This window comes from Lissotriton helveticus, chromosome 2_1 (assembly GCF_964261635.1).
Source record: "Lissotriton helveticus chromosome 2_1, aLisHel1.1, whole genome shotgun sequence".
Classification (NCBI taxonomy): Eukaryota; Metazoa; Chordata; class Amphibia; order Caudata; family Salamandridae; genus Lissotriton; species Lissotriton helveticus.
In genome coordinates, this window is record NC_136059.1 from 275,180,454 (window position 1) to 275,206,738 (window position 26,285).

General features: G+C 46.9%; 1 protein-coding gene across 1 annotated transcript in view; it reads left to right on the forward strand.

Annotated features, from left to right (window-relative positions):
* The window catches only part of DCC (DCC netrin 1 receptor), an 844,139-nt gene that overhangs the window by 598,495 nt on the left and 219,359 nt on the right, over positions 1–26,285 (forward strand). Inside the window, exons 10-11 of the mRNA XM_078677748.1 lie at positions 5,917–6,065; positions 7,733–7,871. Of these exons, the coding sequence (XP_078533874.1) occupies positions 5,917–6,065; positions 7,733–7,871 (288 nt within the window). The remainder of the gene's footprint in view (positions 1–5,916; positions 6,066–7,732; positions 7,872–26,285) is intronic.

The window sequence follows — 26,285 nt, forward strand, 5'->3', positions numbered from 1 at the left end:
TATTAGGGGTGCCTTCCAATGGAGCTGGATGGTTCATCTCTAATAAGCGGTCCGGGTTGATCCAACTACTGACCAATGGGGAGAAGATAGGCATGACGGGTTACAACGGGGACAAAAGTCTGCACTACCTATCCTTCACTACTTCGCGACGACTAGACAGAATATCTCTATTCTACAGTATTCGCAAATAGGGAATACCCAAAGAGAGAACCAATACCGAACAATTAATGTTCGTTCAATCAAACAATCAGTGGCGAGAAAGAAATAGGCGCGACGGGTTACAACGGGGGCAAAAGCCTGCACTACCTATTCTTCACTATCCGCAAAGGAGGACAGAATACTTTTTACCCTTCCCCGTTTGTAGACAGAGAATTCTCGAGAAAAACAATCCTCGAACAAACAATGTTCGGGCAAACAATCAATCAGTGGGGGAGAAAAGATAGGCACGACGGATTACAACGGGGGCAAAAGCCTGCGTTACCTACCCTTCGCTGCATGCAAAGGAAGAGAGAATACTTTTATCCCTCTCAGTTTGCAGACAGAGAATCTCCAAGAGAACCAACAATTCGGAGAGTAATACTAGTATTTTCAATCAAACAATGAAATATTTCTTAGTTTGTCGTGTTACACGACCTTACCCGGACCGTATGGGCAGTTTCTCGTCTTCCGCTTCCAGCGCCCGATCGTCCTCTACTCTCTGCTGCTACCGTGGCACTCCTGATGGTTCCCAGTCAGGACCGAAGATCACTCGGGGAGAGGTCTGCTCGGAACTAGTGAAGTTCAGATGATCGGCTGTCAGACGAGGGTCTATTGGACAGGAGCTCTTCCGATCGTTGCAGTCGTTCACTCTGTCGTTGGGACCTCTCCCACCGGATCCAGTGTCGCTGATGGGCCCCACACGTTGGGACGCCAATTGAAGAAGATCAGCAAAAAATGGTCAGGCGATTTAATCGATGTCTCTTCAGTAATTTTGCCCGGCGTTAAACGCCTCTAATACCTTACAAAGATTATCAAATAAAGAGGCAGGCGCTGGAGACAGGAAGACAGGAAACACGTTTTATTCCGACGGAGCAGAACACATCAGATCGGACAACAAGGTATCGTCTCGAGGTGCTCTCTGACAGCCTCTCTGAGACCTGGCCTTTTATACACTGGTTTACGACATGTGACCGTTCTTTATTACAATAAAGACATTGTGAAGTAACGAAAAATGACATCCCCGGCACCCCCCCCAGTTCCAGCTCATTCCAACATGTGGCTACAGTAGAGGTCCTCACCCCCCCATACAATCGGAGGGGGCTATCACGCAGCTGAGTGTTCCGCCGATTCCTTTGGAATGTGTGCGCCTGATCGGGTCTCAGGGGGTGGGGAGGTCATGATCAATAGTAGCTCCTTTGGAAGAGGGGCGAGTGCATACAGTAGTGGGCAATAAACTGTATCCTCAGGCCAAGGGATGACCAGCGGTCCGTGCAGACAATCGGGCTCAGAGGAAGGGGGTCATCAAAGGAGGGGTATTCATGGAAGGAAAGGAGGTGTTGGTCAGGCGCGGGGTGTGATTCCCAGAGACAGAGTCATGTGGAAGGAGAGGTCATGACTTGTGCATGTGAGAGCGGGGGCAGCCAGGGTGCATGGGGGAGGCTTGCAGGGTCGGGGAAGTGTGCTGAGGATCGATCGTGAACAGGGAGACCATGGTACCTAAAATGGCTGTCGTGTATGTTCATACGTGAGTCTGTCATACGTGAGTCTGAGAAATGGACAAGATGGTGCAGATGATGTTTAGTTCATAAACTAAAATTCCACATGCGGATTTGCAGGTATCGTTAGAAGTGTTGTTTTGGAGGGTTCTCCAGCTTCTTTCTAGTTGTTTGCAATTTGACTTGGATTCTCGTTGGTCTTGTGTGTACCAACAAGCTTGGGCATGAGTTCTTGTATGCCTGATCTACTTCATGGGAGGCAAGATGTTGGCGCAATCTGTGATCCAAGTGTTGAAAATGGATAGGTCATTCTGTAGGTTGCCTGTGAGGATAGGCTGGTTAGAGCTGAGGGAGTGGCTCCAGTCATCTTGTGCTATGCTGTTACAGTTGTCGCTGAAGTTGATGGCTGGCTTTGGTTTGATGGAGTGGGTTGCATTGATGTAGAAGTGTACAATGGAATGGTCCGCCCATGTGACTGGGTTTAGGTGGCTGAAGGTAACTTATTGATGGCTGTGAAGACTGGGTGAAGCGTGTGTCAGCTGATGTGAGTCAGGCCTTAAATGACCTGTATGAGTTTGATGTTGTTCAGGCTGACTAGGAGGGCAGTGGTATTGTGGTCCACTGGGTCATTGAGATGAATATTGAGGTTGCTGAGCGGTAAGTAGTCATTGCCTCTAATGTTGATGGGAGTGAGGAAGTCTGTGAGAAGTTTACTGAAGGTGGTGTGGGGTCCTGGCAGTCAATAAGCGATGGTGCCTGAGATGGTCATGTAGTGGACGACATGTATTTGGAAGTGCATGTGATCCATTAGTGCAATGTGTTGTTCTGTTGTAGTTGTGCAGGTGATGGTGTCTTTGTGGATGATTGCAAGACCTCCTAAAGGTTTGTGGGGCCTGTCTCTGTGGACAATCTTGTAGCCATGAGGGATGGCCTCTATGATGGCGGTGGATGGATGACAGGCTGAGGCAGGTTTCGATGAGAAAAAAGATATCCAGGGAGAGTCTGTGTCAATAGGTACCAGACCCTGGTCGCGTTTATGCCGAGAGTTCTGGCGTTGAGGAGCATGCAGGTGGTTCGCGGTGAGGTGTGTGTGGTGTGCGGCGTACGGGTGATGTTACAAGAGAAGCGGTAGTGTGTAAAAGAGAAGGGTCCTATTGTGTGATGCTGTGCGGAGTTCGGGCAGCAAGAGTGTCAGCATCTGGTGTTGAATGCTAGAAAGTTCTGGAAGTGTAGCGGTGGTGGTCGGACAGAACAGGTTCCATGGTGCTGGGCTTAGTCCAGATGCAGACGGGTGCAGATGGGCTTTTCTTTAGCTCACCAGGGGCTAACCCACTGGGCCACATGCTACACGATCATGCAGCGGCCGTCACTAAGTAGGTCCTAGGAGGTAGAGGAGCACATAAGGGCAGGAAGCCTCAGTGGAGAAGGAATGCGGAAGAACAGCTAAGGAGAGGGGGGTATAGGAGGCAGGAAAAGTGCATGAGGGTGAGGTGGGGGAGAAAAAGCAGTCAGTAGAAATGAGTCAAGGCCAAGGCAATAAAAAACAGGCACAAACATGGGCACAAAAGGACTAGAAAAGAGCACAGAAATGAACAGAGAAGATTGGGCTGAGCAATAAAATGGGCATCAAAGCCAACAGGCACAAAAGACAAACAGACACTAAAGCCAAGCACAAAAGAGCACAAGAGAAAAAGCACCAAAGAAAAGGACAATCTGAAACAAGACAAACGGGCAGAGAAGTCAAGGACAAACGAGCCAAAAAGACAAAAGTACAAAGCATAGGTCAAAACAAGGGTGTGAAGGAGTCAGTGAGAGCAGATGGAGTGAAGAGCATCTCAGCAAGGCGGGGACTCGAGGCAGACAGTCGAGTCTGAAAGGCCTTGGACTGGTCAGTGGACCAGTCCAAAGTAAATGGGAGCTGGGGCCTATATAAATTAAGCCGAACCACTTAAGCAGACAGTGGACTCACTTGTTGGAATTTGTAGGTGTTTAAACTATTGTTTAGAAACATATTCATCATTATATCATTATGCATTCTGAGCATCAGAACAGGTGTGCCAGGTAAATGCTTCAAGCTCACATGTCCCTCCTGTTAGAATTCACACATTTCAGAATTTACCATGTTCAAAGGCAATCATTTTCCAGTGCTGCTGCCCCAATCTGGAGCTCCTTTCCCAGCCTATTTAGAATGGCACCAGGCAATTCTCTGCTTTAGAAAATATCGCAAGACTTTTCTATTCGAAAATCATCTGTCTGTCATATTTGAAGATGCATTGCGCCTTTCTTTGTTGGTGCCTGTTCCCCGAATGTAAAATATGTAATCACTTTACTAATGTGTTATATATCTACTCTATCATGCCACCCTCATTACCCCTCTTACCTACTAGCTCCCTGGTTAGTCTTCTGTTCCACATGTTATTTGCTGTATGCATATTCTCTTACTCAGTATACCACTAAGTGAAGAGAAGCTCTTTAGAAAAACACGGTATCTAAATAAATAAATAAATAAATAAATAGCTGAGCAACCGTCAATAGAGGTCTTTGTAAGAGTGGTGGTTGCATGATGAAAGGTGGATGCTTGCCATGTCTTCAACCTTCCATTTTCTTTGTGTTCTAAGGAAACAGGAGGGAACATATACATGTTACCACCCAGGCATTCTCCTGGAGAGTTTGCATGGTCACCTGCATGTAGGCAATGGCCGGCACATTGCTTTCTGCGAAGAGGGCAGGTTTGCTCTTCTTAGAAACTCCCTTTAGGATTTAAACTCTGCCCTACACTAAATGAATGGTTTTGGACATTAGATGAAATGCAGAGATTCTGATTAGGAGTGGACTGATGCTAACAACCCTAAGTTGAAAATGAAATCAGGGTCCTCATTTTAGCTTGATCAGCATCATTAGGAAGTCAGACCGACAAGGTCCATGCTGCTTTTACTGCATCCAAAACATAAACTGCATAGTGCCCATATACTGTTGGCTATGAACAAGTCTAAAGGTCCTACTGAATCTCTGCAAGCCTGCCTGCTGCTGAGATGGCCTGCTTGAAAGGCCCCAACCTGCCCTTGAAGCATTCTCTGCCCCTCATCCGCGACCACATTGGAGTTGCCCCAAGAAACTATGACTACAAGCACAGGTGAATTGGCTATTAACCCACCTGGCAAGCGCATGCCTGCCCCCCCCCCTTTTATTATTTAGACGTTCACTGATGTTGATGCTTTTGTGATGGTCCTAGTTTGATTGAGAATGGCCTGTGCTATGCAGAGGGAGCCACTGGTGATTGTGACCATGCATCTCTTCATGAACAAGGTTAGCCATCATAAGAATGGAGCTACTGACCACAAGCATTTTTTGCTCCAATGTTTGGTAAGAAAACCTCATTTTCAAGAGTTGACAAATCCTAACCATAACAAGCGAGATTGCAACAAGCTACAGTGAGCCACTTGGCCAAATTCGAAGACACTGTGTCTTTGCCATGACTTTTGATTAGCCTGTTTTGAGGGTTCGCAATCATTGGGTTTAGGAATAGTAAGGGTTTGCAAACCCCTTATGGTAGTTGTGGACGGAGGTTTGCAATCCTCCATTTTATAGTGAAAGTGATTGCAATATATTTTTGTAAGCATTGTAACAGTCCAGACTATTTGCAACTGCTTTGCTATGGAGTTGCATTTTTGTTTTCAACAGTCTTCCAGTGTTCATTGTAATTTAGTGATTACTTAACGACTATAATGTATATAGCCAGGCACTGTACATTTTTCACTCTGTTGTGTTGCATTATCGTTTTATAGTGTATTGTGTTGTATGCGCCTTTAAATATACCAATTTCCATCGTAGTCCAATTAACTCACAGTCATAGTTATGGGCCCAATGAAAACACTGACACACTGTTTAAGAAGAATGCAAACGCCTAAAAGCTCCTCTCATCAAATCTGCATTTGAGGTTTTAGAGTTTTCATGAAGGGTGGTACAGTGTATATGCGAGCATGCGTGCACACGTGTGCGTGCGTGTGTGAATATTTTTTTCTGTTTTAAAAACTGCTTGCGTGCATCCATTTCCAACTGTTTCAAGGTTGTTAATTTTTATGTGTGCACTTGCATGAAGAAGAAATTCAGTACACGTAACTGGCTATTTAAAGGTAAAGAAATGAATTGATTAAAGTAACTTGCCATCGACCACAAAGATCGCTAAGGGATTCATTTTGCAACTTGTGTCATTATCTCACAGTGCAAGTTCCAGGTCCAGTTGAAAACCCAAAAGCTGTTTCTACCTCGCCTACCTCAATCCTCATTTCCTGGGAATCCCCTGCCTATGCAAATGGCCCTGTTCAAGGTTACAGAGTCCTGTGTACAGAGACAATTACTGGAAGAGAACAGGTGAGGCTTTTATACAAAATTGAAATCCTTGTGAGTTGGGTTGCCATTTATTTTACAACAATGGAGTAGTTTCTGGCTGTTTAAACAGTGGAGATAAATGTAACCCACACTAGAGATTACTGCTGGTAGTGAGCCAAAGTTCTGAATTAACTAAAGTGGAAGAAGGTGGTTGGAATTGTAGGGTGGATCCAAAAAATATGAAGCACATATGGGAAGGTGCAAGTAGCGGATAATTTAGTTACTAATCAATAATAATATATTTATATATTATTATAATATGAATTAATTATACTTATTAAAATAATGAATTATAACAATATAACATTGATTAACTATTGATTAAGTATTAATACAATTAATTAATAATCAATAATTAAAAATAGTCGGCTAGTAAATTGGAAATAATCAGCAGATGGTATAGGTCATTCCAGAGTAGAGGTACTAACATTAAGTGAGTGTGAAAAAGAAAAGGATAATGTTAAAGATGTGTTGGAGGAGAAATTCTTTCGAAGTATACGTCAAAGCTAGAAAAGTGCAAGAGCAGTGCATGTACAATGTCACAACAGTCCCTAGAGTGCTACTAGCTGACAATCTATTCACCAGGGTAAGGGTCCTAAGACTGATGCACCAGGATTCTCACAGTTTGAAGGCCTGATACTCAAAGTTTTTTTATACGAGGAGATGAGATACTTTCCGAAAATATTAGGGATACGTCAACTAATTCATACTCACAAATATATCTGCATGAACAGGGCCCTCGGTGCTTTTTGAACTGATTATACTAAATAAAATGTGATGTTTTTAGAAGATTATTTTTAGGAAACAATTTTAGTCATTTTTTTGTTTCTCTAGTTTCTTTCAATTTTATTTGGAGTCTTGCCATAGCTATTTTTTGATCATTGAATTCACTGTGAATATCAGGCCAGCTGGTGATCTCCAGCCTCCTACTGGGATATAGCAACAGCATCAAGCTGTGAATGATAGTGTAGCTAGTACATGACATAAATCATGTCCATCATATTGATGATCAGGCAGTAGATTTCGCTTCTTAAGTTTGCATTTTTGCCCTGCGGATGCCAGGAGCTGGAAATGCTCAAAGAAATAGAAACTCCCACCTTTAACAGATTTTGCTCAATTTCGTTATATTTGCACCTGTATATAGGCTGCAATCAATTATCTGTAATTGATAACTGAATTCTCTTTTGGGAACAACTTAGTTATGATTCATACTATTAGAGCAGAATCACCCTTTTTCGCATGGATGCATCAAAAGCATGTCATAGCCACATTTATTTTGTATTTTACAGTAACGCTTTGGATAACATGCTACAGTATGGTACCCAGGGTTGTTTACTTTTCAAGAGTAACATATTTTTGTCAATTATTTGTTATATTACGCACATTTTCACCGCATTTTTTGTATGGAATCCTGATTCATCAACATGAAAAAAGTACAGCAATGGCCATTCCTTTTAAGTTTGAACACATTTTTGAACAGTACAAGCTTGACCTACATTTTGTTTGAAGTTTCTTCAGTGACATAGTTTCGGCTAAGTGGAGAATAGAACTGACAATATATATTCCTTTTGCATTTTCTCATATTATTGGTCTCTACTGGCACGTCTTTCATGCTAATCAAATTAATTTCCTGCTTTGTCTGTCCCCAGAATATAGAAGTTGATGGACTATATTACAAACTGGAAGGGCTGAGAAAATTTACAGAATACTCTCTGCGAATTTTAGCTTACAATCGTTATGGCCCCGGCGTCTCCAGTGAAGACATAACAGTTGTTACTCTTTCAGATGGTGAGTTCAGTTCAATAAATGAGATATCAGAATATGTAAAATTATGACTTCCAACAAGGAGCATAGTGTTGCTGTAAACTAGGGAGCAACTTCATGGTTACTACATTTTACACATTTTTTTTAAACAGACTGTGGCATTGGTTTTGGGATGTTCATGCATGTTATGCTTAACATATGTGTCACGGCCATACTTACTCAATGGCAAATTGACTACATAAAATTTTACTGAAAGACTTAATGAATTGATATTTGTGAAGAATGCAACGGCAGTCTTGGCAGGTGTACCTGTGCTCGATGTCGAAGAATAAAAACAGTGTTTAATGCAGAGGCCAACGGGCACACACTCTTGTTGATAGCTCTCATAATACCTATTTTGAAGTTTTGAAATAGGTGCCTCAATTGACAAAGTAAAAAAAAAAGTCAAAGAAAAATATATCCCAAGTAGGAATAGGTAAACTCATTCAAGAAATCTCTCTAAATAGGGAGTTTCTGAGGGACCCATTACCCATTATTTCATGAAACTCAACATGTTTAAAAGCACTGAATGTGCTGATGCATTTTTTTGCAAATTTGTTCAGTTTTAATGACTGAACTAGCAAAATTTGCTCTTTGTTCAAATCCATTATGGATTTTGCTATCATCCACAAAACAGCCTTCTATCTCGTTCCAATCCATCAAGTGAACATTTGAATCATAACATTAGAAGCATATTGGTCCACACGGATACTGGTTTCATTATCTTTAGTAGGCATATCATTTATAAAGGGAGTCCATAAGCTGCAAACCTACAAAAATTGTGTAAAATAACCAAATTAATACCTCCAAACTTGAAAATTAATGTATATTTTTAAAGTCATTGCACTGAAATGTTTACTCCCTGACGAATATATCTAAGCATGGTAAGAAAAATAACATGTAAATATTATTTAATTTTAATGAGTGAAAAACCTCTAACTTTCTATGACTTAATCTGACAGAGGGGACATTTCAAGTTCTCAAAAGAGAACAAAACGACCCCCAGCTCCTGTTAGACAGTATTACATCATAAACAGCCTTAATGGAAATAAAGTTGTGGGCCTGAAACTAGGTCTAAATGTATGGAGATGGCACATATCCAGCGCATGGATGGAATTTAACAAACATATTGGCAAAAATTGTGGGAAATCATAAGACAATATATCAAGCGATGAGTGACTTTAAAAGAAATAACAGAACAGACTGCATGCTGGGCTGGTACCGCTTATGTACTCCCAGTGGGAGGGAGTGGGTAGGGTATCCCAGCATGCTCCTTTTCTTTTTTTCTGTCGTGGAGATGGTTATCTCCATATTTTAAGGAATGGGACGAGGTTAGGAGGGACCTGGGGGTAATACAAATTGCTTCAAGCAAGAACACTATAACATGACACAATATTGCTAGGAGTGGTGTTATTCCATTCCATCCAACTTTAGTTAATTGCATAGCTATTTAGCCTGTGGTGAGCGGTAGACAATAATAACTTGTTTATACCAAAATCCCACATCACTGCATTACTTCACTCTTAGCATCATTCTACAGACAAAGACTGAAATGAGAAGATGTGAAGAAGAAGATCCGTCAATCAATTTATATTGATTATCAGTTTTCCCTAATCATAGATGCTTAAACTTTGAAAGTAATCTTTTCCTTTCTTAATGACCTACTTCTAAGGAGACCTTGCCAGAAGAACGCTAGAGGAGGGGTCAATAAGAAGTGATTGACTTTTCCCAGGTCATAAGCAGAGTAAAAGACAGAGGTGTTAAACGTGCTTCTATAATGTAAATTTGACCCCAAGTGATCACCAAGGAATTGATTCTCTTAGTGAATACATTGGCACTTTTTTCTTGTCTAGCAATTAATGTATCAAGTTGAAAATAGTTTATCCTGAACAAAAAAATGTTTTTTTGCAGAAATGCACAGCTGATTCTATAATTGAAGGCATTAATTGATGGTTTAAATCTGTCTAGCTTTGTGATAAAATGTATCTAGCCATACTGATACGACTAGAGTATGATGATATTGCTGTATACTTTTCTTTGTTAAGTTCATAATTTTTGTTATAACATTTTTTTCACAGATTCACTCAAAGTATGTATTTCAATATTTTGCTGTTTCATATTCGTAATTCCACCGAGAGAAATTAGGAAAAATTGAACAATTTACTTATTTATTTATATATTTTATAAAATACATATTCTATCCATGTTCCACACTCCATGTCTCTCGTAGGAAGAAGGGTGGATATTAGGCATAACTAGCCAGAAATGTATATGTCCCCCCCTCTCTGTCTTATTAATGAAAGCCTTTATCATAAGAGAAATAGCTGGACTTAAATAAATCGCGACAGTTTAGCTAAATGAAGCTTGAGGTCCATTATTATTACCTGTAATAAGCAATCTTTAATAAATATTTCATGTGATTTTCATTAATACCAATCCCCATTTACTTAATCAATCAATCATGGGCATTTATATAGCGCACCACTTACCCGGAGGGTCTCAAGGCGCTTGGGGGGGGGGGGTGCTGCTACTGCTCGAACAGCCAGGTCTTGAGCTTCTTCCTGAAGGAGAGGTGGTCTTGGGTCAGGCGCAGGTCGGTCGGGAGGGAGTTCCAGGTCTTGGCGGCCAGGTGGGAGAAGGACCTTCCTCCTGTTGTCGATCTTCGGATGCGGGGGACGGCGGCGAGGGCGTGACTGGCTGATCGGAGGTGGCGTTTGGGAGCGTAGAAGTTGATGCGGTTGTTGAGGTAGCTCGGGCCTTGGTCGTGTAGGGCTTTGTGTGCGTGGGTGAGGAGACGGAAGGTGATTCTCTTGTTGACGGGGAGCCAGTGCAGGTCTCTCAGATGTCCGGAGATGTGGCTGCGTCGGGGGATGTCGAGGATAAGTCTGGCTGAGGCGTTCTGGATCCGCTGGAGTCTATTCTGGAGCTTGGCGGTGGTTCCGGCGTAGAGGGCGTTGCCGTAGTCCAGTCGGCTGGTGACGAGGGCCTGGGTGACCGTCTTCCTGGTCTCGGTGGGGATCCACCGGAAGATCTTTCGTAGCATGCGCAGGATGTTGAAGCATGACGAGGAGATGGCGTTGACTTGTCTGGTCATGGAGAGGGAGGAGTCCAGGATGAAGCCCAGGTTGCGTGCGTGGTCTGTCGGTGTGGGTGCGGTGCCCAGGGCGGGGGGCCACCAGGAGTCGTCCCAGGCGGAGGGCGAGGAGCCCAGGATGAGGACTTCCGTCTTGTCTGAGTTCAGTTTCAGGCGGCTGGTCGTCATCCATTCGGCTACATCTTTCATCCCTTCGTGAAGGTTGGCTCTGGAAGCGGCGGGGTCGTTGGTCAGTGAGAGGATCAGCTGGGTGTCATCAGCGTAGGAGATGATGTTCAGGTTGTGTTGGCGTGCGATGGGCGCGAGGGGGCTCATGTAGACGTTGAAGAGGGTGGGGCTCAGCGAGGATCCTTGAGGGACGCCGCAGATGACTTCGGTGGCCTCTGACTTGTACGGTGGTAGGCGGACTCTCTGTGTTCTTCCGTCGAGGAAGGAGACGATCCATTCCAGTGCCTTCTCCTGAATTCCGACGTTTCTGAGGCGCTGCACTAGGGTGCGGTGGCAGACAGTGTCGAATGCCGCGGAGAGGTCTAGGAGGATGAGGGCCGCTGTTTCTCCGTTGTCCATCAGGGCTCGGATGTCATCGGTGGCAGCGATCAGGGCGGTCTCGGTGCTGTGGTTGGCTCGGAAGCCAGACTGTGAGGGGTCGAGGGATCCATTCGTCTCGAGGAAGGCGGCCAGCTGTTTGTTGACGGTCTTCTCGATGACTTTGGCTGGAAACGGGAGGAGCGAGATGGGGCGGTAGTTCTTGAGTTCGGTGGGGTCCGCTGTTGGTTTCTTTAGTAGAGCGCTGAGTTCGGCGTGCTTCCAGCTCTCCGGGAAGGTGGCGGTGTCGAAGGAGGTGTTGATGATGTCCCGCAGGTGGGGTGCGATGACAGCGTCGGCCTTGTTGAAGACGTGGTGAGGGCAGGGGTCGGTCGGAGATCCGGAGTGGATGGAGTTCATCATGCGGACGGTGTCATCGGTGCTGATCGGAGTCCAGGCGCGGAGGGTGGTGGTGGGTGGCGTTGCTGCGGTCGTTGTGTGCGATGGTTGACTGCTGAAGCTGTTGTGTATGTCCGCGATCTTGTTGTGGAAGTAGGAGGCGAGGGAGTTGCAGAGGTCTTGCGATGGGGTGATGTCGTTGTTTCCGGCGTTGGGATTGGAGAGCTCTTTCACGATGTTGAAGAGTTCCTTGCAGTTAAAAAATCATTGAGATCTATGGTTTTGTGTTTGTTCGCTGAATTAAGCCACATCTAAACGAGGCACATTAATTTAAATGACTTATTTGTCAAAACCACAGGTGGTCGTGATAAAGTGTGCAGTTGCCTGGACTACTCCTTGCGATCTAGAGAGAGACACAGCTGCAACAAACAGTTTCTGGTTAAAAGAGGTTATGAATCTACCTTAAGGATATCCATGTAAAGTCTTAAGTATGCAAGCCAAGCCAGGGTGAAATTTCAACATTATTTTCCTTAGGAAATATGCATATTTTCAGGAACATTACAGTTATTGGCATAATAAGCTTGGGCAGTCATCCATGTGAAAATCGTGCATGAAGTATGGATAGCATGAAAATGCCAAGCAAGATAATTTCCAAGAAAATATTTCCTTACAGTTTCTAAAGTAACATGCTCATGTAGCACTTTCTGCCACTGCACATTTGCAGTTACACTGTTCTGGCAATTCCATTTTCTGGTCTAACCAGTCTCTAACATGCGAAATATTTGTGAAAAAGCGTTGCAGAAGAAAACAAAAAATTACACTAAATATATGAAACCCATTGTTAGACCCTTTTGGGCGGCTGAGACGCATCAAAGCCAGTCAGAATCCACTGATCCAAATAAAATGAGTACAATACACTTGTCCGATAACCGGTGCTCACACCCTGGTAGCTTGGCACCGAGCATTCAGGCTTCTGCACATAAACAATCAAAGATAAAAATGACATTTTGCTTTAAGCAGCACATATAAAAGTTACAAAACGTCATTTCAAGAGTGACGTTTTTTATTTCACTGCAATTTTTTTCAATAAGGGGAAACCTTCCAAAAATGCAATGTTTCCTTCCCATTCGTGGAAATGCAGTATCTCCTGACTTTGATGGGAGTAAATTAGTGTGTGTTTCCTAAGTTAATCACAAGTGGAAATCAGTGGTGGATAGTGACTTTTGAAAGTGGTGGGGCGTAAAAGTGGCTGTCGGAGTGGCTGCGGCACCGATCCCAACACATCAATTCATAATCTAAACGTCTTACCTGCCTGAGAGACGATGACGTCACTGACGTGGGTTTTAAAGAGATTCATACATCTTTTGGGGGGGGGCAGCAAGCTTGAGTACCCGATGACATCAGACTAGTGCTCCTGGCCTAATGCCACAAAAAGGTTGCAGGGGGCAGAACAGGGCACCCCATGACAGTGGGCCCTAGTGGTATTGCACCAGGGAAACGTAGGCCCAATGATCCGAGCATCACAGCCTGGAATGAAGCATTGAGGGGTGGTACAGCTGCACCCACTACTGAGGAAGCCAAGTTCGAAGGGGTGTTCATAGGGGTGCCGGGAGGCCGTTAATCAGCACTAAGAAGTTGAACTTGTTGGGCTCTGACACATCTGGTAGTTTATAAAGTGTTATATGCATCATAGTGCAATGTTCTAGCAACTTTTGCCCACATGTAACCACTTCCATAGGCATTTAAAGAAAAATCGAAAACAGGTCATTCTCATTGACAGCGTCATTACCTTTTCAGGATTGTGCATATTAGCGTCTCTCTCGACAGCAGCGTGCACTTATTTTCACTCCCTCGCTGCTTGCACAGTGTTCAGCTGTGCAGTGCAAAAGGAGGGAGCACGCTGCGAGGGAGAGACTTTCACAGGCAAATGGGCAATCACGGTGTGGCTTCAAAACAAAGCCACACGGTGATTTGTCATGTTGTGTAATTCTCCTGCCCCCGCGTTGCCGTTTGAGCCCTGTCCTTCGCCCCTGTGTATTTATGTTCCAGTCTGATGTAGTGTTTCCAACTAGTTGCTGGCTGGTCGGGTTACTTCTTGCTATTTTTTTGTCTGGTCCGGGTACTTTTTGCTGTTTTTTCTCTTTTCCTTTGTAGATTTCTTTCGTCTCCTATATTATTCTGTGTGACTTTACTGACTTGGTGTTTGATGCAGGTTACAGTATTTTCTTTCCCCTGTCTGGTAAAGTGGCTGTTAGTCTCGCTGGCACTCCAAAGCATACACACCAAGAAGACCCGCTTGCAGCAATCAAGACAGACGATCACGGCAGCTTCTGCTGCAAAGTGCAAACTCACTGCCATGTGTTGCAGTAACTGTACTGCCAAACACAGGGTTAGTGTGTGCTCATTTACTACCATTGATTGGCCAGCCTTTTCACGGCAGTGTCTAATAGAGGGAGGGCTGCAATTCCAAGACATACTGTTAAAAATAAGCCTTAGTGCTACCCACGCCACCAAAAGATAAGCAGAGTATGCGCTTGCAATTTTATTTTATTTGTTTTGCCGTGACTGAAGGATGCACCAAACCAAACAACAGCATCCATCCCCAGAATGACAGGCGGAAAGTCCTGGTAGCCTCGCCACAAATGCTCACATTGGCGAACCGCCACAGCAGCAAAAAACTGCATTTCAATATTTAATATTGATTTAAACATGAGAACTGCTCCTATATAAACCCAGACTGGTAAAAAAGACTTTACTCACGGTGAGTCAGGCCAGGCCTAGTGCACAGTATTGCTCTCTGAAAGATGTATATGCCGGCTGTCAGCACATCAGCTTTGCGTGTGCTGAGACTGCTGTCTCGATGAGAGACACAGACACGAGTCGCCTGCCGGTGCGGTGAGTGACTAAATATGTGTGCAGATTTGAAACATCCTACCGTGGGAAGCCGCAGCTCCTACATCTCTTTGGCTGGCATATAGTGCCCACACCGTCATTCACTCCCGCCACACTTCCCACACATCCAGCCACAATGATACACTGGACACGAATAATGGGTAAGAACTGCTGCAGGTTTATTTTCATACAACAAACGTATTACGTTTAGGTGGGTCATCTTATGGGCGATCCCAAGCAGGCAGCCCCTCGCTGTCCCGCTTGCCTAAGGAGCCAGCCAGCACAGTGAGTCAATGCTCAGACGGTGCAGCACATTCCAAATCCTGTGTTATACTCCCGCCCCCCCTGTCAGGGCGGAGCGGTGTGGCACACCCCCGGTCGGTTCAGGCCCCCCGACCGCCCGAAGGACTAACGGGGCGCCATCGCGGTTCCCCAGAACCTCCTGCGGCTCCGGGTCCTTGGCTCAGGCACCCTTACTGTGCGAGGCAGAGGTACCCTTACTGTACCAGTCCGCCGCAGAGGTACCCTTACTGTACCCGTCTGCCTCCAGATCGCCCTGTAACTCCGCCTGCAATGCAAAAGACAACGTTAAAACATTCCATTACTTAGCGCCGCCTATCGAGCCGCTGGGTAAGAGGATAGGGTGGGGACAGCGCTTGAGCGGGCGGACAGCCGGGAAAGAGGCAGAGCCAGGGGAAGTCGGGGCTTAAGTATTGGGGTACGCCCCCCCCGACAGGTAGGTGCACCCCTGGCCGCGTGACCTGGCAATCTCGGGGAGGGGCCAGGAGCCAAGCATGCCTCCCCCTTTTCGCCCCCCCGTGTACCAGCGGGGACCGTGACGAATGGCCACTAGAGAGCTGCCTCGCTGATGTTCCTCTGAGCGGAACGCCGGCAGCGGCATAGTGCCCACACCGTCATTCGCTCCCGCCACACTTCCCACACATCCAGCCACAATGATACACTGGACACGAATTATGGGTAAGAACTGCTGCAGGTTTATTTTCATACAACAAACGTATGACGTTTAGGTGGGTCATCTTACGGGTGATCCCAAGCAGGCAGCCCCTCGCTGTCCCGCTTGCCTAAGGAGCCAGCCAGCACGGTGAGTCGATGCTTGGATGGTGCAGCACATTCCAAATCCTGTGTTATACTCCCGCCCCCCCTGTCAGGGCGGAGCGGTGTGGCACACCCCCGGTCGGTTCAGGCCCCCCGACCGCCCGAAGGACTAACGGGGTGCCGTCGCGGTTCCCCGGAACCTCCTGCGGCTCCGGGTCCTTGGCTCAGGCATCCTTACTGTGCCAGGCAGAGGTACCCTTACTGTACCAGTCCGCCGCAGAGGTACCTTACTGTACCTGTCTGCCTCCAGATCGCCCTGTAACTCCGCCACAGCTCTGGAGGAGGCCACCGTCGATGACAGAGCCCCCCCACCTCCTTAGTTACTTACATCCTGCAGCTACTAGTGCCTCCTGTATGTCCAGTAGGAACATATCCATTCCCAGATTAGATAAGTGTACCCCGTCTTTATCATAGTACCCTTCAGTTTTTTCTTGTATTAATGCGTGCCTAATGAAACCAAGGCCTCTCCTTTCCATGAACTTCTGCATGGATCTGTTGACCCTCCTGCAGGAATGTTCCACTGCTAACGGGGATCTTGCCCCCTTCCATTCCCTGCGAGGGACAATCTCGGACCACAGTAGCTCGCCCGCTCCCAACCTGTTTCTTATTGCCACCATGTCCTTCTGCATGACCTGAATCAGTGCCCTCCTCCCCTTGGTGACTAAGTCGTTCCCCCCGAGGTGGATAATGAGGAGATTGGGTGGAGCCCCCCTAGAAGCAATGAGGTGGTCAATCTTGAGCCTCATGTTGCCCCAATTCATTCCTGGGTAGCCCAACCATACGAACTGCGTCTGTGCGAAACCCCGTGTCCAATCCTTGAGTGCTGCCCATCGTTCTAACCTGGCAACATAAGAATGTCCCATGACCCACACGCAACAGCCTGCTGGAGAGAAGACAAACCAATATTGAAACAAAAAGGGAGGACGCCGTATACTTAACACACGTGGTTTAATGGTTTACACTGCACACAATTCACTGCAAAAGACGTGACTGTATATCTTCAAAACACAATTAAGCACGTATCTTAGGTACTACAATTGCAATTCCCAGCCTGGGTTACTAGGGGCGAATGTATCGCTGGAAGCAGGTCGAGTTCCATCGTCCTACCCTCTTGACCCCTTCAGCCCCCATCCCTGCCCTGAATGCAACCGTGGCCGCTCCAATCCTAAATGAATGGCTCGAAAATTTCTTCCCCTTTCCAGAGAGACCGGCTTTGGCCAAAGCTGCCCCCATGATGCGTTCCAGCTGGAACCTGGTCAATGGCGCCCATCTGCATGGATGAGGAAGTGCCCTGCTAGGAGCGGCCTGATCTTCAAATATTCCCTGACCGTGGCGACAGGGCAGTATCTGGGGTCCCCTAATGCCTGAAGCACTATTGTTGTGCCCCGGCCAGCCTGATCTGTCTTGGATCTGCGAATACCAGGGCGTCTGTCGCGCAGACATCCAACATATCTAATGCTGCCCCAGTCTTATCTGTCTTAGCTTTAGCTACGAGCTTGTTCACCCTAAAGGCGCCAAAGAAAGCCAAGCAGAAGGCATTGGAGAAAAGCTGAGCCTCAAAAGGTGAGTTGGTGACTAGCGGTAGGGTTTCTATCATGCACTGCAATGCGGGGAATTCTATTGCCGATCTGCTGTCAGCGGACTTGATCTCCTCACGTGCCCACCCTCTCAGAGCTGCCCTCACCCTGAACGAACAGGTGCGGTCATGACCGCCGTTGAGCCTGATGTCATGCTTAAGGGCCGCAAGGTGGCCACACACCCAGGAATGCGTTTTGCCAGTCTCCTTGGCCCAAACCACGAAATTCTCAACCTGTTCCTGGAGTCCCCCTGACGCCGCTTCTGAAGCCTCTATCACTGCTCTGAATGCGGCCAGTTGGGAGGCATATTTCCTTCGGGTGACGGGGGCCAGGGATCGCTCGCCCATCTTCTTCAATCGCTCCGAAGCAGTCGCCATAGTGATGCCGGGAATGGTGTCATCGCCGCCCTCGCCCGCGGCCAGGCCTCTCGGAAACGGAGCCACTGAAAGCGAGAGAGAGAGCGTCAGCTGCCACATTCTTTACACCCTCAATGTGTCTCGCCCTAAACTCTGTGTTGTTCTGCAGACCAGCCCTGACTAATTCCCTAAGTAGACTCAAAACAAGTGGGCATGTGGATGTTAGCCCGTTGATAGCCTGAACTATGGCCATGTTGTCTGACCAAAACACTACCTTTCTGTTCCCAGCCCCCCTGGCCATAAATACAATGCCGCAACTATGGGAAAGAGCTCAAGGACAGATATATTTGCTGTGATCCCCTTCTTCCACCATGCATTAGGCCAGCGCATCGCACACCACTCTTCTCCCAAGATCACCCCAAAACCTTCCCGACCTGATGCATCTGAAAAAAGACAAAGTTCTTGCCTGCATTCCCAAGGTGCCCTCCAAATCACCGTACCATTGAAATGTTGGAGAAATTCCCAAGGCGCACCAGGTGGTGTTTTTTGCTTATGTTGGCTGTGGCTTTAGCTAACCTGCGAGAAAAAACTCTGCCAGCTGGTATGACCCGTGCCGCAAAGTTCAGCTTACCCAAAAGACTCTGCACAACCCCCAAGGTTGCCTTGTCCCTGCCCAACAGAGATCGAATGTCGCGCTTCAAATCGTTGACCTTGTGGGCATGGAGCCTGGATTCGCCCTTAATGGTGTCCAGCTCAATGCCTAAAAAAGTCAGAACCTGCGCCGAACCCTCGGTCTACCCTGGTGCAAGGGGCACTCCAAGGTGTCCCGCCATCGTCTCAAAGGCCCGCAGACCCTCTGTGCCCTCCTGAGTCCCTACACGGCCGAAAAACAGAAATTCATCCAGGTAATGTGTCACTTGGGATATGCCATGCGTAGTGGATAGGACCCACTGGAAGAAGGAGCTGAAGGCCTCAAAATACGCGCAGGAGACCGCACAACCCATCGGCATGCAACGGTCAAAGAAGAATTCGCCGCCCCACCTAAAACCCAGCATGTGTTGACTATCCGGATGTACGGGCAGGAGACGGAACGCGGATTCAATATCGGCCTTTGCCAACCATGCCCCCTTGCCAATCCTCCTTACCATGTCTATAGCCATATCAAGTGAACAGTAAGACACAGAACAAGCCCCCTCGTCCAGCCAGTAGTTCACAGAGTTGCTGTCAGGATACGATAGGTGGTGTATCAAACGGTATGCCCCAGGCTGCTTTTTTGGCCCAACTCCTAGTGGTGAGACCAGGAAGTGATCTAGGGGGGGAGGAAAAACGGCCCGCAACCCTCCCTAGGGTCACCTCCTTCCTGATCTTCTCACTGACTACTAGCGGGAGTTCTCTTGATGATTTGAGGTTTAAAGCATCCCTGCAACCCAGTGGTCCCTTGTATGGTATCCTGAAACCATCTATGAAACCTTCAGCTAGTAGGGCTTTTTCCTTCAAGAGTGGGTATGACCTTATTAGTGGCAGGAAATTCTGCATGATAATGGGGGAAGGACCCTTCGTGTACACATGGGGCTGAACCTGCCTGTCGGGAATTGGTAAGGCCCTGCTGACTGTCATCATTTCGGTCCGGCCATCACAGACACTATCATTGGCGTGGAGCGTCTGATCTGTGGGCCTGGGAGGCGGGGGGCAAGCCTTGGCTGGTTGTGCAGGAAATTGCTGCATGCTGTGCACCGCATTTGCTGCAGCTGTGGGCGAACTTGCACGCCCTACCCCAAGTGCACACCCCTCTGTTGAACAGTCTGCATGTCCCAGAATTAAAACGTCTAGGTCCCGCCTTTTGACCCCTCCCACGGCCCCCTCGAAAGGACTGCTTGAACGGCCGCCTATGGAATGGCTCCCATTTCTTGCTCTCTGTCTCACCCTGTGCTTTGTATGATGTATCTTTCTTGTCGCTGACTGTTCTGCACATGTGCTTGATCCACAGTTGTATTTCTTTCTGGTCTCATCCTAACTCAGGGCATATGGCCATTGTCTTCCGAAAGTCCTGATCATACAGGAACCACCCCATACCCCCTGACTGTCTTGCTTCTCGCTGTATGGTGCTAGCGTATTCCATCAGGGCCTCACTCTGACCGGGGTCTTTCTGCACTATTACTGCCGCTAAGATGTTGAAAGCCTATGTCCAATTCTCTATTGTTTTCTCGGGCCAGCGCTGATACCTGGTCTTCTTCTCATCCTCCTTCCCCCCCATCTTTCTAGTGTCCGCCCCCGCAGTGCCATGCATCAGTAATGTCAAAATATCGATGTACTCTCGTCTCCATATCCCTTCTTTCGCTGCCTGAGGGACCTGCCATGCTAGTGAACAACGGCCTGAGGCCAGGGGAGCCTGGGTGACTGTCGATTTGGGTACCCCCGCACCGGGTGCTTTTGCTATCTCAACCTGAACCGGGGTAACCCCGTTTGTGCCGGGCAGTACCACCACATCTGACCCACTCGTGCCTGATGCGCCTGCGCCGGGGGGTGTTGTTGTACTAGGCAGGGCGGGCGCCAACGACAGGGACACCGTAGGGTTTGTTACGCAAGTGCTGGGAGCGGTCGCACTGCTGAGCTGGGCAGGCAGCCCCACTGCTGCTGTTGCGGGAGCGGCGGATACAGGGACCGTCAAACTGGCGGCTGAGGGCCCCACTCCAAGGGTCGATGCAGCCAGGGCCCCCTGTTGGGCCCACACCTGCAGCACCGATGTCGGGGTCGCTGGTGCAGGGGCGAGTGGCAGTACTTGTGGTACCGCCGTCACAACATCCAAACGCTTCTGAAAGATTGCCATTAGTCCCAGCATTTAGTCCATAGCCTTACCCATTTGGGCCAGGTCAGTTAGGCCGGTGGCCGATTCCTGCACTACAACTGGTGCCCTTGCTGGTACCGGGGCTTGTGCTGCAGGGGGCGGCGGTGTTGGTTTCGTCTTCGATCGCGGTGCCTCGGCCGGGAAGTCTTTGCGAGTCTGTTTCCGGTTGCGATTGGACCTCCGCGACATTCCGGTTGAAGGTCCCGCGGCGTCATCCGGTGAGGGGGCAACTACGACTCCGGAGTCCTCCTGCCTACGGGCCTCGATGAAACCTTGGGCCCACGCTGGCCCTTTCGCCTGAGCCAAAGCCAAGAATTCGGCCCACAGACCTTTGCTGTCAGCACATCAGCTTTGCGTGTGCTGAGACTGCTGTCTCGATGAGAGACACGAGTCGCCTGCCGGTGCGGTGAGTGACTAAATGTGTGTGCAGATTTGAAACATCCTACCGTGGGAAGCAGCAGCTCCTACATCTCTGCGGCTGGCATAGTCCTTTAGTATTGTATTGTATTGGATTGTATTGTGTTCTTATATAGCGCTGCTATCACCCTACGGGTATCTTGGCGCTCAGACAGGAATTAACGATTATACCTACAGTTCCAGATTAGAAAAGAATAACTAGCCCCTGGGGAATAGTAAGGTCTTCAACTCCTTCCTGAATTTCAGCAGGCAGCTAGCTACCCTAAGGCCCTGTGGCAGCCCATTCCATAATTGTCCAGCTGCCACACTGAAAGCCCTGCCCCCCATTCTGGACCGTTTAAATCTGGGGACCAGGACTAGGCCAGTGTTAGCAGATCGCAGTTGTCTAGGGGGCTCGTACCAATTGAATTTATCCTGCAGTGGTAAAGGTCGCTGTCCATGAACTGCCCTAAAGACGATGCATAGTGATTTAAAGCTGACCCGTTCTTTAATTGGTAACCAGTGAAGGTCTCTCAGTGCCAAGGATGTTGAGGAGCTCCATGGTCTGTTTAGAGCCACCTTAGCTGCCGCCGACTGCACCCTTTGGAGTCCTTGAAAGATGTACTGAGGGGCACCCAGGTACAGGGCATTGCAGTAATCCAATTGCTTTAGCTCCATAGCATGGGGGAATGGATTTGTTTACTGTGACTGCAGGTGCCTTTCTTTTTCAAACTGCCTGCCTGGTTCCTCTAGTGTCACTTTTAGACCATCTGGACTAGTCCGGAGCAGCTTGATGGTGTCCATTGTGCGCCATGAAGAGACGTACACGTGCTGATAATAATCCCGATAGAGCTGAATTTATAACCCACGCCCCAAGCTTACATTATTGTCCAATGAAAAAGCCTAGTGTGAAAGGAGTGCTGCAATAATCAATTGTTGCCACCCACTGCACTGTGTTGCTGTTGGCCAGCCTCACCCCTGCTCCATAATGTGAATGAGGCTCTGCTGACCGCGCCCTGGGCCACGTCAGAAGCGCCCCATTAGAAGCCTATTCACTGATTTTTGGTGCAGCCCCTCCCATCAGGCTGATGTCACTCTCCTTGCTTGTGCCTCGAGGGCGAGGAAGAGGAATTATCCTCGCCCAGTTTAGCACATGCCTAGGAGGACTCTCTCGTCCGAGGGTCCAACATTATTTCACAAAAAAAAGCGATTTGTAAGTGGAGCACCAAGAAGTGAGCATTTAAAGCTGCTCTGTGGTGTTAATTAATTTTCTCACGTTGTTTAATCTCCGCTCCGAGGCTGGGAGGGCAACACCCCCTTCGCCCATTAATACCAGACTCTACTGGTGGAAATTTTAATATAGCATTCACACTTCATCAAGTAGGGTGTCTTGGTGCTAAATAACAGATATTTCTTAATATACAACTCTATATTAATCGTCTTGTATACCTCGAATGAAAGAATGAAAATGTCTGAATGTCCCCACCAGGATTTGAACCTATGAATGTGTGGTCACGCCTATATCCCTCATGTGGATACATTATTCCACTGACCACCAGGCATGTGCAATCTGACATATTTGACACATTTGCTAGGGTAAAATTCCACCAGTCTAGATTCTGTAAATTAAGATGAGGATTTTTTTAAATTGTTAACTTTTTCTTATGATCAAATTAAAAATAACTACATTTTGTGATTATATTACACCTGGTAGTCTGAATAAGGATATACATGGCATGGCATATTTATATGCCATTTTTAATGCTTTCTAAAGCATTTCTTATGTATAAAGACAGCTGCTTGTAAAGAAAATAAATGAACTGTCTCAAGCATGAATATTGCAATTAAAAATTCATTTCCACTTGAAACTACTTTTTGCCTACCATCTTGAGGCCTGTGTGTAAGCGTGTGCTATGAGTTTAATAAATACATTATTATTTGCTTTGGGGATATTGATTGAATCTTGGCTGTCCCATGTATTTTTTGTAATGCTCAATAAAATGTAGTATCATGGAATACTAAGAATTGAGATATTAATCTACACAACCTGACCAGTGATCGTTTTAGATGTAATTAAAGGCTCTATTGACATATATACAAATATTTTATTGCATGAATAATTAAAAACTTTGCAACATAAGAAAATGGCATCAAATAGTAGTTTACATGTTCCATATAGTTACATACTTAAAATAATAGGAGTTAAAATCATTGAGATATATAAGGGGCCTGTTTTACATGTTATTAACAAGGTGGTGGTAAAATGTAAAGTGCAGACATGTGTAATGTTAAAAGCCGGGGAACTTTACGTTGTTACTGTAATAGAAGAGTGGGACAAGATTATGTAGAAGGTTGCTGGAAATAAATAAGCACCTGCTATGCATAACCCCATAGTGTAAGCTAGGACATGTATGATAGTAGGAATGTGGAATGTCATTGGGGGGGTGTAGTCTAAGGCGAGGGCCCAGAAGTGGCCTAATTATTTATCAGCCGTTCGCATGCATGATCCTATGCCTCTATTGTCCTAAAGAAACGATGAATGGATTTGACCAAGGCACAATTTAGCATGATGTTTGATGGGCCGAAGCAGGCCAGAACTGCTTCCCTGCAGGATCTTATATCTTTAGCAATCCATCCCCTTCTTAACAGGACTCTCCAATGCTCTAGAAGGGTGGGACACAGGCACAGTACATGTATTATGTCCTCTTTTTGATGATTACAGAACCAACATTGCCTGATGCTTGCCCCTTTTCCGAGCTTGGAGATGTTGCAAGAAGCCACCCAGTCTGTTTATAGTGTGCCAGAAGTTTATGGAATTATTTGTCCTGGTATCGTACAGTAGTTTATCCCAGAAGGAGTTCAATATTTTCCTTTAGAATTCAAATTTTGCCATTCAGATGTCTTCACGCGTCCCTTAAGTTGCTTATTATTTTTGGGTCCAGTGGTGACCTTTTGAGGCTTCTCCACAGCCTATTGATCCTTTTTTTGGCAGTCTTATTGGATGACTGGAACCTGCTCCTTGTGGCTTTGCTTTTCCCGGTGCCGGTTTTGCAAACCGGTCTGCCGGTTTATTAGTAAATGTTAAGCAACTAAAAAATACGTCTCCCTCTAGTTTATGGATGTTAGGTAGTAGCAGTTTGGCTTCAGCAACCAGGGTTGGGAGGGAGTTGGTAGAGCACTGTATATGTTTGATATTCATTGTATAACTTTCGAGGCCTTGATCAGCTGCAGTGTTATGTTTGTCTAACCAGATAATGAGGTTAAGCTCTTGAGGACAATAGTCGCTGTCCATTTTTTCGCCAAAGCCGAATGAAGTGATTTGTTTCAGTAAAGGAAGGCTTACAAATATGTAGTCGATCAGAGAGGCCACAGTGTCGGTTAGGAGTGTTGGATTGAATTCACTCAGTAAGGGTGGACCAGGCCTGTGAGAGGCTGCTCCTACTAAACAGAGGGAGGAGCCTGTTATTCTCAGAGTTAAGATGGACCGGGTCCTAAGATGTAGAAGAGGGCCTCCTTCATGCAGGGAGGAGTCCAGGCCAGTGTTTTCAATTCTAGAGGGCAAGTTGATTGAGGTTCCCGGCTCGCTTTCACTCGTTAAGACTGTATCTATGATGTTTTGCATGGCACCCGCGTGTTCAAGATCCTCAGTGTGATCTGTTAGATGCCTAGTGGCTCTGGTCTGGTTGTCTGGTGGGGAGGTCATTCAAGTGTTATTGCCCCCCGCAACGTGACTCTAGGCTTGGGTGGCCCTGTCTTGCCTTGGAATTTTTGCATGGTTAGCGGGGGCCCTTTTTGCTCTTGTAGTCGAGTCTGCTACGACTGCCTTGATTGTTGCTTTGGGGCGTTCCGTGGTGCTGATCTTTTGCATAGGAGCAGGTTCTGGGATTAGACTTAGGCCATCCATCGCCCGTTCCGAGCCCCTTGACTGGGTTTTGTCTTTGTGCTGAGTAATATCATCACGGTTCCAAGTTTGGAATAGGGGATAGGGCGCCAGGTTGTACTTCATTGTTCGAGTTTTGTTGTGGCACTTTCTCCTTTTCGATTGTTTGCCTTTAGGATCTTCTTCATCAACATGATGTGCCCTGTTTTGTCAGAGTGAGGGTTCGGGGTTGTCCCCAAGTCTTTTGGCCACAACGGTGGCACGTGAGCAGCTGCTGTCTCCATTGCAGACGGTTGTAGCCGAGTGCTGCAATGGAACACATACAGCTGCCCCTTCCTCCCCATCTATTGGCCCATCTTGGGGGCTTCTTATTGAATTGTTGCCTCCATCTAAGTTCTCACCTCTAGGGATTGAGGTCTTTGTATAAGCTATTTCTTTAAGCTCTCCCACCAGCTTTGCCATCTCCTCCGGAAGAGCACTTTGCTTGTCTAGGATTGGTGAGCAGTTGCAAGCTTGGCGAGGATGGTCAGCATCAGCCTTGGCCTGTTTTATCAGGTTGTTCACGTTTGTGATCTTTTCATCAATGCTGGCGACATACAGAGCCAGAGTGTTTGGAAGGCTAATCTGTATGTCTATTTTGTTAGCTTGGAAGGACATTGCTTCCACCGACCTCTGTAGCTTGCCTAGGGCTGTGGTCCAGGGCGACTCTTGTTGGGCCTTAACTTCCTCATTTGGGGTGGCTGATGGGCTTGAGTTATTGGCGGCTTCTTTTCCGTATGATGAGAGCATAATTCCCCATTCCTTAGATCAAAGGTAGAATAAGTCCTTTGCGAGATGATAAGAATCTTTCTCAGAACATCCCTGAGTAGTGGTTGTTCCTCTAGTTGACCAATTATCAGGGGAACAGAGCTTTCCTTCTTGCCCTGGGCCACCTGCTTCCTTTCTTCTTCTTCTTCTTCTTCTTCTTCCTCTATCCGAGAAATTGGGTTGGATAGGTCTTCCCTGCTCAGTGACGAATTGAATAAAGGCTGTGGGAGATCCCCTTCTGCTGATACTTTGCGGGCTACGTTACTGACCAATATATTGTATTTTTCTTTTTCCTCTTGTGCTGGCCCTGCTTTACACCGCAATCTGGTGGCAGTTGAATCACCCGGCCTGCCCAAGATGATGGGGAGGGGGCAGACGCTCCTTACTTCCTTTTGGAGCAGCCCCCCTAGTGGGCTAATGGGGGACAAATGATTTGCTTGTTTCAGGCCAGGTTTCCAGGTGAGGGGGTACTGGATTGCAGTTAGTGCCCCACTTACTGACAGTCACTATCA